The sequence below is a fragment of the Microcaecilia unicolor genome, chromosome 11 (genome assembly GCF_901765095.1).
Source record: "Microcaecilia unicolor chromosome 11, aMicUni1.1, whole genome shotgun sequence".
Lineage (NCBI taxonomy): Eukaryota > Metazoa > Chordata > Amphibia > Gymnophiona > Siphonopidae > Microcaecilia > Microcaecilia unicolor.
This window is the reverse complement of record NC_044041.1, coordinates 15,073,470-15,089,805: the sequence shown is the minus strand read 5'-3', so window position 1 is coordinate 15,089,805 and position 16,336 is coordinate 15,073,470. Positions and strand designations below refer to the sequence as shown.

General features: G+C 42.6%; 2 protein-coding genes across 2 annotated transcripts in view; both read left to right on the top strand.

Moving 5' to 3' along the window:
• The window catches only part of SF3A1 (splicing factor 3a subunit 1), a 60,373-nt gene extending 59,251 nt beyond the window's left edge, over nt 1-1,122 (top strand). The window contains exon 16 of the mRNA XM_030218597.1: nt 213-1,122. Coding sequence (XP_030074457.1) covers nt 213-314 — 102 coding nt within the window. The 3' untranslated portion in view covers nt 315-1,122. The remainder of the gene's footprint in view (nt 1-212) is intronic.
• A 6,463-nt stretch (nt 1,123-7,585) lies between these two features.
• The window catches only part of TBC1D10A (TBC1 domain family member 10A), an 87,172-nt gene continuing 78,421 nt past the window's right edge, over nt 7,586-16,336 (top strand). Inside the window, exons 1-2 of the mRNA XM_030217985.1 lie at nt 7,586-7,690; nt 7,873-8,162. Coding sequence (XP_030073845.1) covers nt 7,945-8,162 — 218 coding nt within the window. The 5' untranslated portion in view covers nt 7,586-7,690; nt 7,873-7,944. The remainder of the gene's footprint in view (nt 7,691-7,872; nt 8,163-16,336) is intronic.

Genomic DNA, 16,336 nt, shown 5'->3' with positions numbered 1-16,336 from the left:
AAACAGAAATGGTGGTGTGTTCCTGATACAGTACAATTCAGGTTTTACAAGAATATCTTGTTACTCTGGTTTTCCAGACGTGATGATGGAAGAAATTCTATTTCTCTTCTGAAGTTCAGGAATTGTAGCCCAAATACTGGGATGCATCCCATATGTGATTCAAAGATGATATTTGGAGGAGCCTCATAACCTCTTACTTTTGTACTTTACAGGGCATCTTTATTAAGGATTCCAATTCCTTGGCCTACTACAACATGGTTAATGGCTCCGTCATTCACTTAGCTCTCAAAGAAAGAGGAGGCAGGAAGAAGTAGGAACTGGACTCCTTAAAGACCTTAATACACTGCCCAAGAACAGCTGTGACTCGGTCGAATAGTTCAGTTACAGGACCTGGAAAACATGACCACCACCAAATTTCATCTCTCTCACTACTGCCAAAATGGTTCTTTGGTGAAGTGTTTATTGTGGACTGATCACCATTTAACTTTGGTTTTTTGCTGGTTATTTCTATTAGGTTTTACCTGTAATTTAAGTTTCAGTGTCTCGTAATAGTCCTGGCAGTGTGTGGTGGTTTTTGTTTCACTTTTTAAAATATATTTCTGGACTGAACTAAACAAAACCTTTCTGCTTCCAACATTTCTTTGCAGCTGCTGCTGGGATGTCCAAGAAAATGTTCATGTATAGTAAACTTTGCAGTGTAACTGTAGAATGACTGAGAGCCCTTTGCTGGGTCTATTTTCTTTATCTCCTTCGACAAATATTATTGTTTGATTTTACAGAGCAGATAGTAAAAACCTTGGGCCATGTTTACTAAAGCTTAGTGCATGGTAAGTGCTGTGCAACCCATTTTATTCCTGTGGGCCATAGAGCACTTAAGGTGTACTAAGCTTTAGTAAACATGACCCTATGCTAGTAAGCAATCGCTTTGGAGTTGCTGTTCGCCTTCATAGTGTACATTTTTAATGTTCAAGTTTGCTGTCCTTCCTGACTATATCTGTGTGTACCTGCTAGGAAAGGGTGCGTCTCTAGATTACAAGGACTCTGGAAGCCCTCGCACCCCACAAATTTGAGAGTATCTTACTGCAATGAGAGTCACAATAAAGCTTCACTCCTACCTGGAAACAGTACCAGAATCATGCCTCATTTTTTAGACTCTTGCAACAGGAAGGAAAGTGGGCAGACTTGGTTGGCCCTTATGGCACTAATCTGGAAACATTCTTTTTTTAGGGGATGGCTGATTAAACTGGCATTAGTTGACTTTGACATTTAAATTTGCCTTGGGAAGAAAAAGGTACGAGGATATTTGTTTTCACTGTTAATTAATTGACTCTCTGCATTCTTGTTGGTTTTCTGCAAAAAAACACAATCCATGCACCATAGTGACTAATTCTGATGTGGCAGCTTTGAGTTTCTATAATGTTGCCTTGTTCAAAGTTTCTGTTCTTCTTGGTTTGATGAGGCTTTGTTGATCATCTCTTAGTTTTCTTAAAAGGTGTGGTGTCCCCAGGTGAGGGCAGTGTACAAGGCCTAGTTCTACCTCCCACATCCCGGGAACAAGGTACTCAGTTGCAGTTGTCAAAAGATTGGCTTGTAAATGAAATGAGGAAGAAAGCTCACACCCCAGTTCAGTGTATAAAAAACACAGGCATGTTAAGTCCTTGAGTGATTATATTATTTAAATATAAATAGCTATCAATCCTAGGTCGTCCTTCTGGATAAGATCAGAGCCATAGCCTGTGGACAGGCTCCTCTAGGGCTTCTAGTAAAGTTGAAAACCTATATAATACGGGGAATGTCTAGTGCCCTGACGATCAAAACATTAAACCTACTGAATTAAAAAAAATAATAAATCTCAAGCCTTCTGTACGTTTTTAAGGTTCCCAACAATGTATTTACTCTCAACTGTATGTTCCTAGAAAGTTAATTTACAAGTAGGCATAATTTTTACAATACATTTTCATGATTAATGGTTTTGAGTTAATGGTCAGCTTTTTTTTTTTTAAATCCATGGTCAAGGAGAATTCTATTTGTTTCAGAAGCCATTTTTTTTCAGATAGTAAACATAGTAGATGACGGCAGAAAAAGACCTGCACGGTCCATCCAGTCTGCCCAAGAAGATAAATTCATATGTGCTACTTTTTTATTTGTACTGTCCTCTTCAGTGCACAGACCGTATAAGTCTGGCCAGCACTATCCCCGCCTCCCAACCACCAGCTCTGGCACAGACCCTATAAGTCTGCCCAGCACTATCCCCGCCTCCCACCACCAGCTCTGGCACAGACCCTATAAGTCTGCCCAGCACTATCCCCGCCTCCCACCACCAGCTCTGGCACAGACCCTATAAGTCTGCCCAGCACTATCCCTGCCTCCCAACCACCAGCCCTGGCACAGACCATATAAGTCTGCCCAGCACTAGCCCCGCCTTCCAACCACCAGCTCTGCCACCCATTCTAGTTCCTTAATCTCTATAGAAGGGCACACATTATTTCCACCAGGAGCAAGAACGGGCCTTAAAACTTTAGGCCCTTTAGAGAAGGAAGCCAAACAGAGACCAGATCAAGCCAAACATTGTTACAAGATTCATGGGAAATTCTAATTCCATAGTGTCCCTCCAGACCAGCACAGCTGGGTTATGCGCAGCTGTGCCGGTCTGGAGGGACTAAAGGAAAGCAAATTTAGCAGGTAAGGTTTAATTTCTTCTTTGTTTACCTGCTCCTCTTATTCTCACCTTTAATGTTCACCCCACTTGGGTGATTTGGAAAAGTACCTCCTTTTGAGGCCCACCCTCTCTGTACCACACACTGATGGGGAGGGACTGCCACAGATGTGGTAGCTGTTCTTTATTCCTAGGCTTAAGTTCACCATCTCTGGGGTGGGTCCAGGCATGACCAGTCTTGGCTGACAGGCTTTTTGGCTCTGGCCTGAGTCACAGGACCAGCCCTTAAAGATTTTGTTTTGTATCTTGTTGACTAGATCCTAATTAGAGTACTGGCAGCACTGAAAATAGCAGATCATCTTCTGCTTTCGTAATGTTTTAGCATGCTGATTAGGGACCCATAATTAATACTTTGTCACTTTTATATATATATATGTATGTATGTATGTTTTTAAAGCTTGTATCCAAGAGAGCTGCTGCACAATTGGCCAGAAACAGGAACTAATTCTGTCAATCTTATCGGCACCTTTCAGGATTGTTCATTTGGTCCTCTTCATGCCACAGTTTTCATAAGAGAAGACCAGGGCTAATCTGTGGTCTGTCAGATTTAGCCTTCATCTTTTCTCCACTCTCTGTGCTTAACTCAAGAGGGCGTGTGTGGGGGGTGGGGCACAGCTGTCGACTTTACTTATTTGTTTGGATTTATTTACTGCATTTTTGAAGGAATTCACTCACGGTGGTATACAGTAAGAATAAATCAAACATGAGCAATAGGCAATTACAGCAGTAAAAATATTCAAATAATACAAAGTATGGCATAGTTACTACTTACAATGTCAACACAATAAGAAATAGAATATTTTAATTGACAATGAAGGGTATAAGCAAAGATGGCATGTATAGATAGGTGAGAGAGAATAAGTAGAGTTAGAAAGTAAGGTGACTAAAGAAAGTTGCACATGAGGTCAGAGAAATGGTTAAATGTTACCTCAGCTAGGGTAGGAGTGGATAAACATGTCCTGCTGCAGTATATGCAGCCCGAGTCACTCCTTATGTGTCTGAGTGAGACTAAGTAGTTAGTTACTTCTTCCATTAAAGGCCTGGTTGAAGAGCCAAGTTTTCAACTGGTTCCTGAAGTAGAGAATAATAGAATACTGATACAACAAGTGTAACGTTTAGGTGCAGAGAAGGGCGATGAAAATAATAAAGGGGATGGGACGACTTCCTTATGAGGAAAGGCTAAAGCAGCTAGGGCTCTTCAGCTTGGAGAAAAGGCGGCTGAGGGGAGATATGATACAGGTCTATAAAATAATGAGTGGAGTTGAACAGGTAGATGTGAAGCGTCTGTTTACACTTTCCAAAAATACCAAGACTAGGGGGCATGCGATGAAGCTACAATGTAGTCAATTTAAAACGAATTGGAGAAAATTTTTCTTCACTCAGCGTGTAATTAAACTCTGGAATTCGTTGCCAGAGAATGTGGAAAGGCGGTTAGCTTAGCGGAGTTTAAAAATGGTTTGGACGGCTTCCTAAAGGAAAAGTCCATAGACCGTTATTAAATGGACTTGGGGAAAATCCACTATTTCTGGGATAAGCAGTATAAAACGTTTTGTACGTTTTTGGGATCTTGCCGGGTATTTGTGACCTGGATTGGCCACTGTTGGAAACAGGATGCTGGGCTTGATGGACCTTTGGTCTTTCCCAGTATGGCAATACTTATGTACTTATGCAGATGTTTACAGTAGCCATTGACATGGTAGAAGAAGCTGTGCATAAATACCAACTTACTCTAGTATTCTATAACGGCAAAGGAATTTGTGCTTAGGTGCTGGGATGCTGCACACTAACTTTAAGTGACCTATACTGAATTACCCCGAAATTTTCAAAGTTCGGGGCTCAGCTTGCAGTACCTTTTGAAAATAAAGGGCTTAAAATGTTTAAGAACAAAGAACTTTTTTTTTTACTTACAGTAAATGCAGTATCAACAAAGAGCTCTTCCCTTACATAAGCCATAGGGAGCTGTCACAGTGCATCAGAGAGTGCTTACAACACAACAGTGAATAAGTAAGTTCCCCTGTCCCTTCCCTGCAAGCCCTCCCACCCCACTATATCCAATCCTATCCAGAGTTGGGAAATTAATATATTAGAGTCCCCCGACTGAGAACGATGAGTGAGATGATTTACATTTGCAGATGCCATTAAACTATTCAAAGTTGTTAAAGGAGTGGTGGAGTGGCCTAGTGGTTAGGGTGGTGGACTTTGGTCCTGGGGAACTGAGGAACTGAGTTTGATTCCCACTTCAGGCACAGGCAGCTCCTTGTGACTCTGGGCAAGTCACTTAACCCTCCATTGCCGCATTGAGCCTGCCATGAGTGGGAAAGCGCAGGGTACAAATGTACCAAAAAAAAAAGCACAGGTGGACTATGGGAAATTGTAAGAGGACATTAAGAAACTGGTAGACTGAGCATCCAAATGGCTGATGAAATTTAATATAGACAAGTGCAAAGTAATGCACATTGGGACGAATAATCCAAATCATAGTTACTGAATGCTAAGTGCCAGCTTGGACAACACATATCTGCAATGCAGTGGCCAAAAATGCAAACACTGCTAGGAATTATTAGGAAAAGAATATTTTGTAATGCTTCTGTATCGCTCCATGGTGCGGTCTCAGCTCGATTATTGTGTGTAACTGGTCCCCGCCTTTCCAAGAAGAGCAGAATTAGAAAAGGTTCAAAATGTGTGACCAGAAGCGGATGGACGTGCTCTCATATTAGGAAGAACTTAAGGAGTTTGGGATCTTCAACTTGGAAATGAGCATGGCTAAGGGGGGGGGGGGGGGGGGTATATGATAGAGATCTACTCAAGCCTGAGTGGAGTAGAATGTGCAAATGTGAATGGACTAAAAAGTAGAAAGACTAGGAGAAACTCAATGAGCTTACATGGTAATACTTTTAAAATGAATGGGAGGAATAATTTTGTTCACGCAATGAATACTTAAGCCCTTGCACTCATTGCTGGAGGATGTAACAGCAGTTAGCAAAGCTGGGTTTGAAAAAAAAAAAAAAAAAAGGTTTTGGACAAGCACCTGGAGAAAAAGTCCATAATCTGTTATTAAGATAGCCATGGGCTGGGTGGAATCTTGCTGCTCTGTGTGATTCTACCAGATACTTGTGCCGTGGATTGGCCAAGGTTTGAAGCAGGATAGTGGGCTAAAAGGGCCATCCGTTTGACTCACTATGGCTATTCTTATGACTTTCCCTAATTCACCAACAGTACATCACCCACTAGAGTGGGGCAGGTATTAATGTGTCCATGGAGTTACTCTTGCATCAAGAAAGGGAGGAGTATCTATTACAGATTTAGATAATTTTTTTGGCCTAACAAGTATTGCCAAAGTGATACACATGAAAAGTAATTTTACACTTGAGTGTTAAAAAAACAACAAAAAAACCCCATACTCTTCTATTTACGTCTATAGAAGAGGTGCCTACAACTACCTCTTGCCCAATGCTCTCACATAAAGTTACACCTGATCCAAAGAAGGCAGGTTCATACACAAAAATACGACGCAGGTACAACAGCTTCACCCAACTGCAGCTTTCGTGAACACCTACAGACAGACCTCTTAAACGCATAGATGTCTACGCAATTTCATAAAACCCATGTCCACAGGTAGAACATGCCTCACCGAAAATACTTATGAAATTATATTCTGCTGCTGCTCCTAGTGATCTTGGGCAAGTCACTTAACCCTCCGTTGCCTCAGGTACAAACTTAGATTGTGAGCCCTCCTGGGACACAGAAATATCCAGCGTACCTGAACATAACTCACCTTGAGCTACTACTGAAAAAGGTGAACAAAATCTAAATAAGTAAATAAAGATTCTAGAATTCTAAAGAATAACAAGATTCCATGCAGAATTTCAAAGTGTAGCAACATTCCATGTAGAACCCCAAAGAGCAGCAAGATTCTTTGCGGTGGAGGAGTGGCCTAGGCCTTGCAATCCAGAGGGTGGCCGGTTCAAATCCCACTGCTGCTCCTTGTGATCTTGGGCAAGACACTTGACTTAACCCTCCTTTGCCTCAGGTACAAACTTAGATTGTGAGCCCTCCTGGGACACAGAAATATCCAGTGTACCTGAATGTAACTCACCTTGAGCTACTACTGAAAAAGCTGTGAGCAAAATCCAAATAACTAAATAATTCATAGTAGTTAAAAGAGAATTTTTTTTTTTAAATCGTAACAGCAGTAAACTAAAACTACAGCGTACAGGTTCAAAGGCAACTAAGATGCAGTGGACGTGTGGTGTAAGTCCCTTGCATAAACTCGGCTATGCAATTGCAGGAGTCTGGAGAGACGCTTGCAAGGCTCGTGGTGCCCTTTACAGTGCACACGCAAGGCCTACCGCAAACTGCAGCTCCAGAAGAAAGGGGACGGGAGTTCCTGCGCTATTCCTCCGGGCAACCCCAACACGGTGACGTGCAACATGGTCTAAGGACAAAATAAGGGACTAGCCCTTATTTGTCCTGTCTGTCTTGATTCAGATTGTAAGCTCTTCTGAGCAGGGACTGTCTTTCTTCATGTTAAACTGTGAAGCGCTGCGAACGACTGGTAGCGCTATACAAATGATTTATAGTAGTAGTCAAAGGCGAAAGCGGCTCGATGTAAGGTTTCCAAGGCAAAACATTCCATGACACAACCGATTCCCCGCCCCCTGCGGTATCTCGCCCAATCCCAGACGCAGATTCTCTTGTCTTTGAAGTCACCGCGGTGACCCAGTACGAGCAACGAATCAGCCGGCCCCTTTCTTTCTTCGGGCTCCGCCCCTTCTGACGCAGCGTTACGTCTTCCCCTCGCCGCGGCCCGCCCTCTGCCGCTACTTCCTGTTTCCGGCAGGGCGGGACGTGGCGCAGGGAGGGGTTGTGTGTGTGTATCAGAAGGGGCGGGACGGCGGAGAAGGAAAGGTCCGGGATAGTCGGTGGGGGAGGGAGACTTGGAGGAACTTCTGTGGCTGAAAGTCAAGTTCGAAGGTAGGAGAGGGGGAATTTGAAAGTGAGGGAGAAGCACCGGACGGTGGGGGGAGGGGTGGAAGATAGAAGGAGAGATGGCAAACGGTGGGGGAGGGGAAGTCGGTCCCCCGTGTACGTGTGGAGAGGGGGCGCTCGGGGACACCTCAAATGCACGTAACTCGGTGTCTTCGCTCTTTTTGCAGGTGGACTTGTGAGCGGCCTTAGGCCCGCGCGGGATGGAGCCCCGTCGGTGGTGAGAGATTTTGAAGCCGGCCATGGCGAAGAGTTCGGAGGAGAACGGCCTGAGCACCCCCGCCGCCGGCGCTGGCAGCCTGAGCGGCACCCGGGAGACGCTGAGCGACCTGGAGCGGGGATCGTTGGCGGGGGACGAGCTCAGCTCGCTGGGCTCCGACTCCGAAATCAACGGCTACACCAGTGACAAGAAGATCGACCGCTACGGGTTCATCGTGGGGTCTGAGAGCGCCGAGAGCCCGTGAGTAGTGGGGAGGGAGCTTTAGCCCCTAATGCAGCAACATCCAAATAAATAAATAAGAACGAGGGGAGTCCCCCCCCCCCCCACCCCAAGAGCTTCTTGCCCGTGACAACTCTCTTCTTTGCCTTTTCTCATAAGCTCGGTCATAGTGTCTCCTCCTGTGCTGGTTGAGCTGTCAGATCACTGAGTCGGTGAGCTTCCCCTCCCCCAAGCTGTAGGCTTTCCTTATCTTTCAACATTGTTATTGATGACTTCACAACATTATATCCAATTATACAAAATAATTGCTTCTCAGTCCAGATACACGTTCAGTACAATGAAAGTTGTCGTCATATTTTTATCCCCCTCTTTTTCTCCCCTCCCCCCTCCATATCTTCAATTGGCCAATATCAGCCCTTCATCCAATTAGGCTATAAGTGCAACAGCAAAACAACAACAAGACAAGAGCATTACATATGGGAATCCCCTCCCACCTTGTATTCACCCCATCATATTATCTCACTTTCCCCTGTAACAACAATTGTAATTAATAATCCAGTGCTATAGTCATATTCAAGCAATTCAAAACTATATAATTTGTGCATCTGAATATGTACGCTTTTCTTAAAAACCTAACCAAATGCTTCCTAAATTGTGACTTAGTTATGGTGCCAAAGTCAGAAACATCATTCTGGTGGACCCCGGTAGTGATTCCTTTCATATAGAGACACAGCTCTATGGATTGGAGAGAACGATTTGGCATATAAATGTTATTTAGCAGTTCATAAGAAGCAAATTCCTGATTGGGGTTCTTATAGTGCTTAAAATTCCACAACGTAAGTGATCTTTTAAAGACTTTCTTTGATATAAGAATAAAAAAAAGTTTATGTACTTAACTAAATAAAATATGGGTTGGACCCATGAAGATTTTAGTAAATCAGAGAGCTGTCTCTTTGTGAGAGTTACTACTGAGGTCCAGGGGAGGCACTCAATGGAATTATATGGCAATATCTTTAAAACAAATAGGAGGAAATATTATTTCACTCAATAATTAAGCTTTGCAACTCATTACTGGAGGATGTGCTAACAGCGGCTAGTGTATCTGCATTAAAAAAAAAAGTTGGACAGGTTCCTGGAGGAAAAAGTCCATAGTCTTATTGAGATGGACATGGGGGAAGCCACTGCTTGCTGTGGGATTTGTAGCATGGACTGTTGCTGCTATTTGGGTTTCTGCCAGGTACTTGTGACCTGGATTGGCCACTGTTGGAAGCAGGATACTGGGATAGATGGACCATTGGTCTGACCCAGTATGGCTATTCTTATGTTCTTCAAGACTGATGTTTTTGGATTTGAGTTTAATATCTTAACTAAATTGCAATTCAAGCATCTGGTTTCTACTTGTTTTAAATGCCCGCTTCTTAGTGAATTGCACTTTAAGAATAGCCATACTGGGTCAGACCAGTGGTCCATCCAGCAGCCCAGTATCCTGCTTCCAGCAGTGGCCAATTCAGGTCACAAGCACCTGACAAAATCTCAAATAGTAGCATGATTTATGCTTCCAATCCTAGGACAAGCAGTGGCTTCCCCGTGTCTGTCATCTCTGACAGATCCTCCGTCAATGAGCTCCAGCACAACTATTAAGTAGAAAAATAGTACCATGCATGTTCTTTTTGCTTTTCAATAGTAGTTTAAGGTTTTACATTCAGGTGTAACAGATATTTTCAGCTTGTAGGAATTACATAGACAATTGCACCTTGAGTATTTGTGCAATTCTCTATCTGAAAGAAAGATATAGCTGAATTAGAAAAGGTACTGAGAAGGATGACCAAAATTATTAAGGAGATGGAGCCCACTCTCTCATATAAGGAAAGGCTAAAGAGGTTAGGGCTTGGATGAGACAGGGCTGAGGGGACATATACTACTACTACTACTATTTATCATTTCTATAGCGCTACAAGGCATACGCAGCGCTGTACATATAATAGAGTTCTAAAATCCTGCATGGAATGGAACAGGCGTATTGAATTGTTTACTACTACTACTTAACATTTCTAGAGCGCTACTCGGGTTACACAGCGCTATACAGATTAGCATAAATTGACATAAAGGACAGTCCCTGCTCCAAGGAGCTTACAATCTAAAGGGCAAAATGTCAAGTAGGGGCAGTCCAGGTTTCCTGAATAGAGGTATAGTGGTTAGGTGCCGAAGGCGACATTGAAGAGGTGGGCTTTGAGCAAGGCTTTGAAGATGGGCAGGGAGGGGGCCTGGCGTATGGGCTCAGGGAGTATATTCCAGGCATGGGGTGAGGCGAGGCAGAAAGGGCGGAGCCTGGAGTTGGCGGCGGAGGTGGAGAAGGGTACAGAGAGGAGGGATTTGTCCTGTGAGCGGAGGTTACGGGTAGGAATGTAAGGGGAGATGAGGGTAGAGAGATAGGGAGGGGCTGTAGATCGAGTGAGTGCATTTGTAGGTTAAAAGGAGAAGCTTAAACTGTATGCGGTACCTGTTTCAAAAAGTACAGAGACATCTAACCTGAGGAAGTTAGCTTGAAGCTATGTAGGCTTAGGATGTAGCAGTGCTTAAAAAATGTTTGGACAAATTCTTGGCATTAAAGCTCATAAACTGTTAACATAGATCAGGGGCAAGCCAAAGCTTATCTCTGTGGCTAAAGTAGCATGGATTCTAATTTGAGATTTCACCAGATACTTGTGACCTGGATTGGCTTCTGTTTAACAAAGAAAAAAGGGTGTTGGGCTACAGAGACCTTTGGTCTGACACAGTATGGCAATTCTTACCTTCTTATGAAAGCACTGACCACTCATTTGTCTTCATCACATTTTCTGTATGATATCACTTTTCTAAGGTTTTGTGTTCTTGTTGGCCTGATTCTCATTTTTATGACTTGGCTTGGCCTAGATATTGTACAATGCGATCTTATGCATCATCTTCTGTCATCAGGACCATCTTAACCATTAGGCATGACTAGACAGTTGCCTACAGCAGCAGCTTCCTTGAGTCAGTAAATAGCAGTCATAGGCAAAGCAATAGAACCTGATGGCCAGACGAACTCAAAAAGTATTATCAGTGTGTATCTTTATTTATAAGGAGGGTGGACAATTTACCCAGGTTAATCAATTTTGGTAATTGGTTTTGTGCCTGTATATATGTGGGGTGATTATGACTGAGTTTTAATTATCAAAATTTTAGGATGTTCTATCTTCCCTATTTGTTTCCCTTATCATTGTAAGTTTGCCTGCTTGCTTTTTTTTTTTTTTTTTTTTTTGGGGGGGGGGGGGGGGGAGGAGGGTAAGGAAGTCATATGAGTGGTGAGGGGGGATAGGGACAAGTCAGCATTCATACCTACTCCCAAAAACTTGCAGTTTTTCCTTCTCTCAGGTATTGCTCTTACAAATTAGTTTTGCAAGCTATCACACTTGGTTTTACTTAGGGCCTTCAGAAGGTAGGAGGATAGCATGAGTTTTATAGGCTACAAACAGATTGACAACACAAACAAAACAAGAAACAGGAGGTTGTGGGACATGAAAATTGGAGGGTTGGAAAGTAAGTGCTAACTCTCTGGCAAGCTCAGTAGGTTAGTGATCATTGCTATAGGAAAGGTCAGCCATGTTTGGTTTGTGGACATTAATTGTTGACACTGCTCAGGATAGAATAGGGAAGTAAACTTCTGTGTGTTAAACCCTTATCACCACTGTATCCACAGTAATAAGAAAGTGTATGTGGCTTAATCACTAAGCTGGCCGTAGAGCAGTCCACATCCTGTATTTAATGCTGTGGTTTCAAATAAAATCAAATGTGATCAGTCCCAGTAGTATCAAAAGATTGAAATAAGCAAAACGTGCTGTACTACCAAAGTAAATCCTGCATTCTGCTGATGAATAGAAAGGGTGAATATTCACCCACAAACATGTTTGCAAAATGAGAAGTCATTTTTTTTTTTTTTTAATGGAGTAGCAAATAAGGGAAAACAAATGGTAAATGCACTTATACAACAGGAAATACTGGTTATTCCAGAAACTACAAACGGATCAAAATCTGATAGAAGAATGAATAAGGAAAGAATGATTACTACAATACAGTGTACTATGGATAAGATGTTCAAAAAACAGTAAAAATGCAGGTTGTGTAGCACTGGACTGGAAACTAAAATTGCTGTGCCAGGAAAATAAGGATTACGATGATTGTAATGAAGTGGCAATTACCTGGGACATTCCCCTTCCCACTGATAAAAAGCTTGATGGAAGAAAATGAAAAGAATGGCATTATTAATAGTGTTGATTTCAAGTGACTATTCTTCATTGCCTGTGGAATGAAGAAAAGGATCAATAAATGCATTCTGAGACCAAGAAAACATGGAGAAATACAAATCGCCTACTAAAAGAAGTATTTGCAAGCAAATACTATAAATGGCATCCTTTGAACACCAGAATCAAGCCCTATTTGGCAAAATGAAATTATGAAGGCAAGCACTAGCAGACTGAGATCATACTCAAGGCATAGGAATGTGACTCATTCCTGTCATGTACACAGAACAAACCTTTGGAGATTGCTGCCCCTTGCAGAAATGGACTCTCAGAATCCTTCTAGGAGCTAGCCAGGAAACTTAGGAACCAGCCTCTGAGATCTTTTCATTTCCACAAGCGGAGGAAGGGAGAGAATTCTCTCCTAAAACCTCTACTGCTTCTGCTTTTGGATCTGATTTTACTGAGGATATTTGGATTTACTAAATCAGGATATCAAGGTGATGTTGTTGTTGTTGTATATCCTGTCGTCCGGTCACGTTTGCGCACGCTCGTTCGCGGCCCACATGCATGGCCTGGGATCATACCACATGGTAATGTGGACATGTTGGTGTAGGACTGTACAAGGGCTACTATGTGGGGATGTGCGGCAATTTGTTTCATGGTGCTGTGGGGGGTCTTTTGCTCGACGTGTGGACTCTTTTGTGGGCTCACTGCTGCATGTCCTCTTGGGTTCAGTTCGGTGGTCTTGATCCATCGGGGGAGTCAATGTGTATGCTGTAGAGTTATAGAACCAAAAAAAGTGAGGATAACCAAGTTAGGATACCAAAAGACGCTTTATTGTATAAAAACGACCCTACACGGCCGTGTTTCGACCCTAAAGGCCTGCCTCAGGGGTCTTGAACAATCTCAGATGATCTAGTGTATGAACATACACTGGTAAAAATTTGCTTAAACGCAAACTTGTTTGATCTCCTCTCTTCTAGAATAGCATATATTCAGTCACCTACTGATTTGAAATGACGTTGCCACAAAAGATCCTCCTCTCTTCTAAAATAACATGTATTCAGTGTGTGGGCGTCCTGTTGACGGTTCCACCGGCTACTTGCTGGTGTGAGTTCCTGACTACTGATAGCTAAGTGAAAGACCCTTGAAGACGCTTTGGTTAGTGAAACATGATCATGTCGGGTTCTTCCGAACATCATCATCAGTTGATTTAAGCTGAATCTATTGTGGAGATTGCAATGAAGAAGAGTGCATTCAAGTTCATTTGGCACTGCTATAGAGTTTGCAGCGATCTCAGTGATTGACTTGTGCTGGCTCCATGACTGCTGTTCACTGGAGCCTGTAGATTCTTTGAGCATTTGCCAATGATAATGAGTAACTTTACAGCGTACACGTTGGCTCTTTGATGGATCGGAACCATTGGGCTGGATTTGGGAGGATGTGTAGTGGTGGGCTCGCGGGAGGGTTTGCACGTTGGCTCACGAGGAGGTTTGCGCATTCAGCGGGGGGATTTTCTACAGCATTGTGGGACAGATTTCTGCATATCTTTGTATCGTGGTTTTTGCACAGTTTTATGCTGGTGTGTTCGCATTGTTGTGTGGTGTGATTTTGGGTTGTGGGTGAGAGTGTGTGGGTGTGATCGGATGACAGGATATATGGCGGTGGCATTGTTTTGATGCTTAATGGGGATTGAGTTGTTTGATAGTTGTTCAACGGTTGCCTAATAGTTTATATTTGGATGCTTGTGTGCAACCATTATTAATGTTTGAACCTTGGTTATAATTGTGTATATCTCTATCTATCTATCTATCTATTCCTCCTATGTTCAGTTTACTTATCCGTTAACCCCATTAATATTCGTTTACCACAAATTGTATATTTTTCATATGACTTTGTAATTCTTTATATTGTTACTATGTAAGCCGCATTGAGCCTGTCATGTGTGGGAAAGCGCGGGGTACAAATGCAATAAATAAAATAAAGTGTGCCAATGTTCATTATTACACGCTTATTAGTGAATAGGTACCATTGCATAACATGAGCAGTAAAACATTTACTGCATGTCCCATTAGCAAATGTTAGTAAATCTAGCCCTCTAAAGAGTAAGAATACTTAATGAATTAGGCCCCTTAAGGCAGCATTGTATGCTGCTGGCAAAACCAAATGACCAACAGTCCTCTTGCCCCAAGTCCCTCTTTTTTAGTCGCTCACTTTGCCCTCATCCATGCTCAGTCATCCACCCATCCTCTGTGTCTTCCAGAAACCACCACACTGTCCATAGCACTTTATTCTTTCATTCCATTCTCTCCCTGATACTGTCTCATCTCCCTTGTTCACCTGCTTCCCTGGATACCCTTCTAGAGCTTCCTAGCTCTGCTCTTATCCCTCACACTTGTAATTTGGTTTATTTGCTGCACTCTGCTGTTTGTGAGTGTGAACCACACAGCTCGGTAACTTGTTCTGGTTTTGGGGTGTGAAATCTTAGGAGACCAAAGCAGTAATTCTGTGCTGCATGGCTCATACTCACTCACAGCAGCTATGCAGTGGGGAGAGACTTAGTGTGTAGACAGAAGTGGCGGCACAAAATTCCCAGTACTGTTGGCAGATTTTTAGTTACCATGGTCACTTTGTGCTTGGGATTTATAAGGTTTGGAGCAGATACTAAACTCTGCAAAACCACCTATGACCTCCTCCAATACAGAAAAAATCTAAAAACCCACCTGTTCCAAAAGGCTTACCACCCCCCCTCCCGACGACCCAACTTAAATGCCTGAAATCAGCGAAACTACACCACCACAGTTCGTATTGATCATCAAACAATCTCATCTCTTCTTGCTATCCTCTATACGGCCCCACCACATGTTCCTTCATGTGGTCCCTACCCTTCCTACCCCAACTTAACCATTATCTGTATTTGCTTTACTCCGGAGTCTATTAACACCTCTCCGGTAACATGTAAGCCACATTGAGCCTGCAAATAGGTGGGAAAATGTGGGGTGCAAATGTAACAAATAAATAACCTAAAACCCATTCAGCCCTAACCATCTTCCCTTCTGTTCGGTTTTAATATCCCTTCCCTTGTTTAAAATTTTTTATGCGTGGCCCATGCTTTCTTTTTTTTTTATATAAATACTATGTCTATCACATCTATTAGGAGGCTATTGGTGCCCACTATCCTTTGTAAGGAAATATTTCCTTTAGATTACTCTTCTGTCATTACCCCACTCATTTCTTGATCCCCTCATTCTATAGCTGTTGAGACTGGAATGATTCATCAACATTATAGGAGGGAACAAGGATGGTGTAGCGCTGTACCAGTAATCTATCAAATTTTAATTACAACCCTCACATTCTGTTACAGAAGGCTTTATGCCAGTGGTTCCCAAACCTGGTCCTGGAGGTACCTCATGAGAGAGATATGCATGCAAATCCTCTCTCATTATTCATTGTGGATATCCTGAAAACCTGGCTGACTGGGGTGCCTCCAGGACAGGTTAGGGAACCCCAATGCTTTATGCTATTATGGTCTTGAGTAAGCAGTCTTGGACATTTATTTATTTATTTATTGCATTTGTATCCCACATTTTCCCACCTATTTGCGGGTTCAGTGTGGCTTACAATACATTGTGAGTCATGGAATTACATTGGTTACAATATGGTTATGGGTTATATAGAGAGGAGTTATGGGAAGACAGTCGAAGTCAAACATATTTTGGGGAAACAAGTCAAAGTCAACCATAGTTTGGGAGTGGAACAGTAGAATGTAACAATGGGGAAGTGATCGGCGATATAAAACATATAGGGACAGGCTTACGAACCTCAACATGTATACGCTGGGGGACAGGAGATAATGGTAGAGACGTTTAAATATCTCTGTGGCATTAATGCACAAGAAGTCAGCCTTTTTCAAATGAAGAAAAACTCTGGAATGAG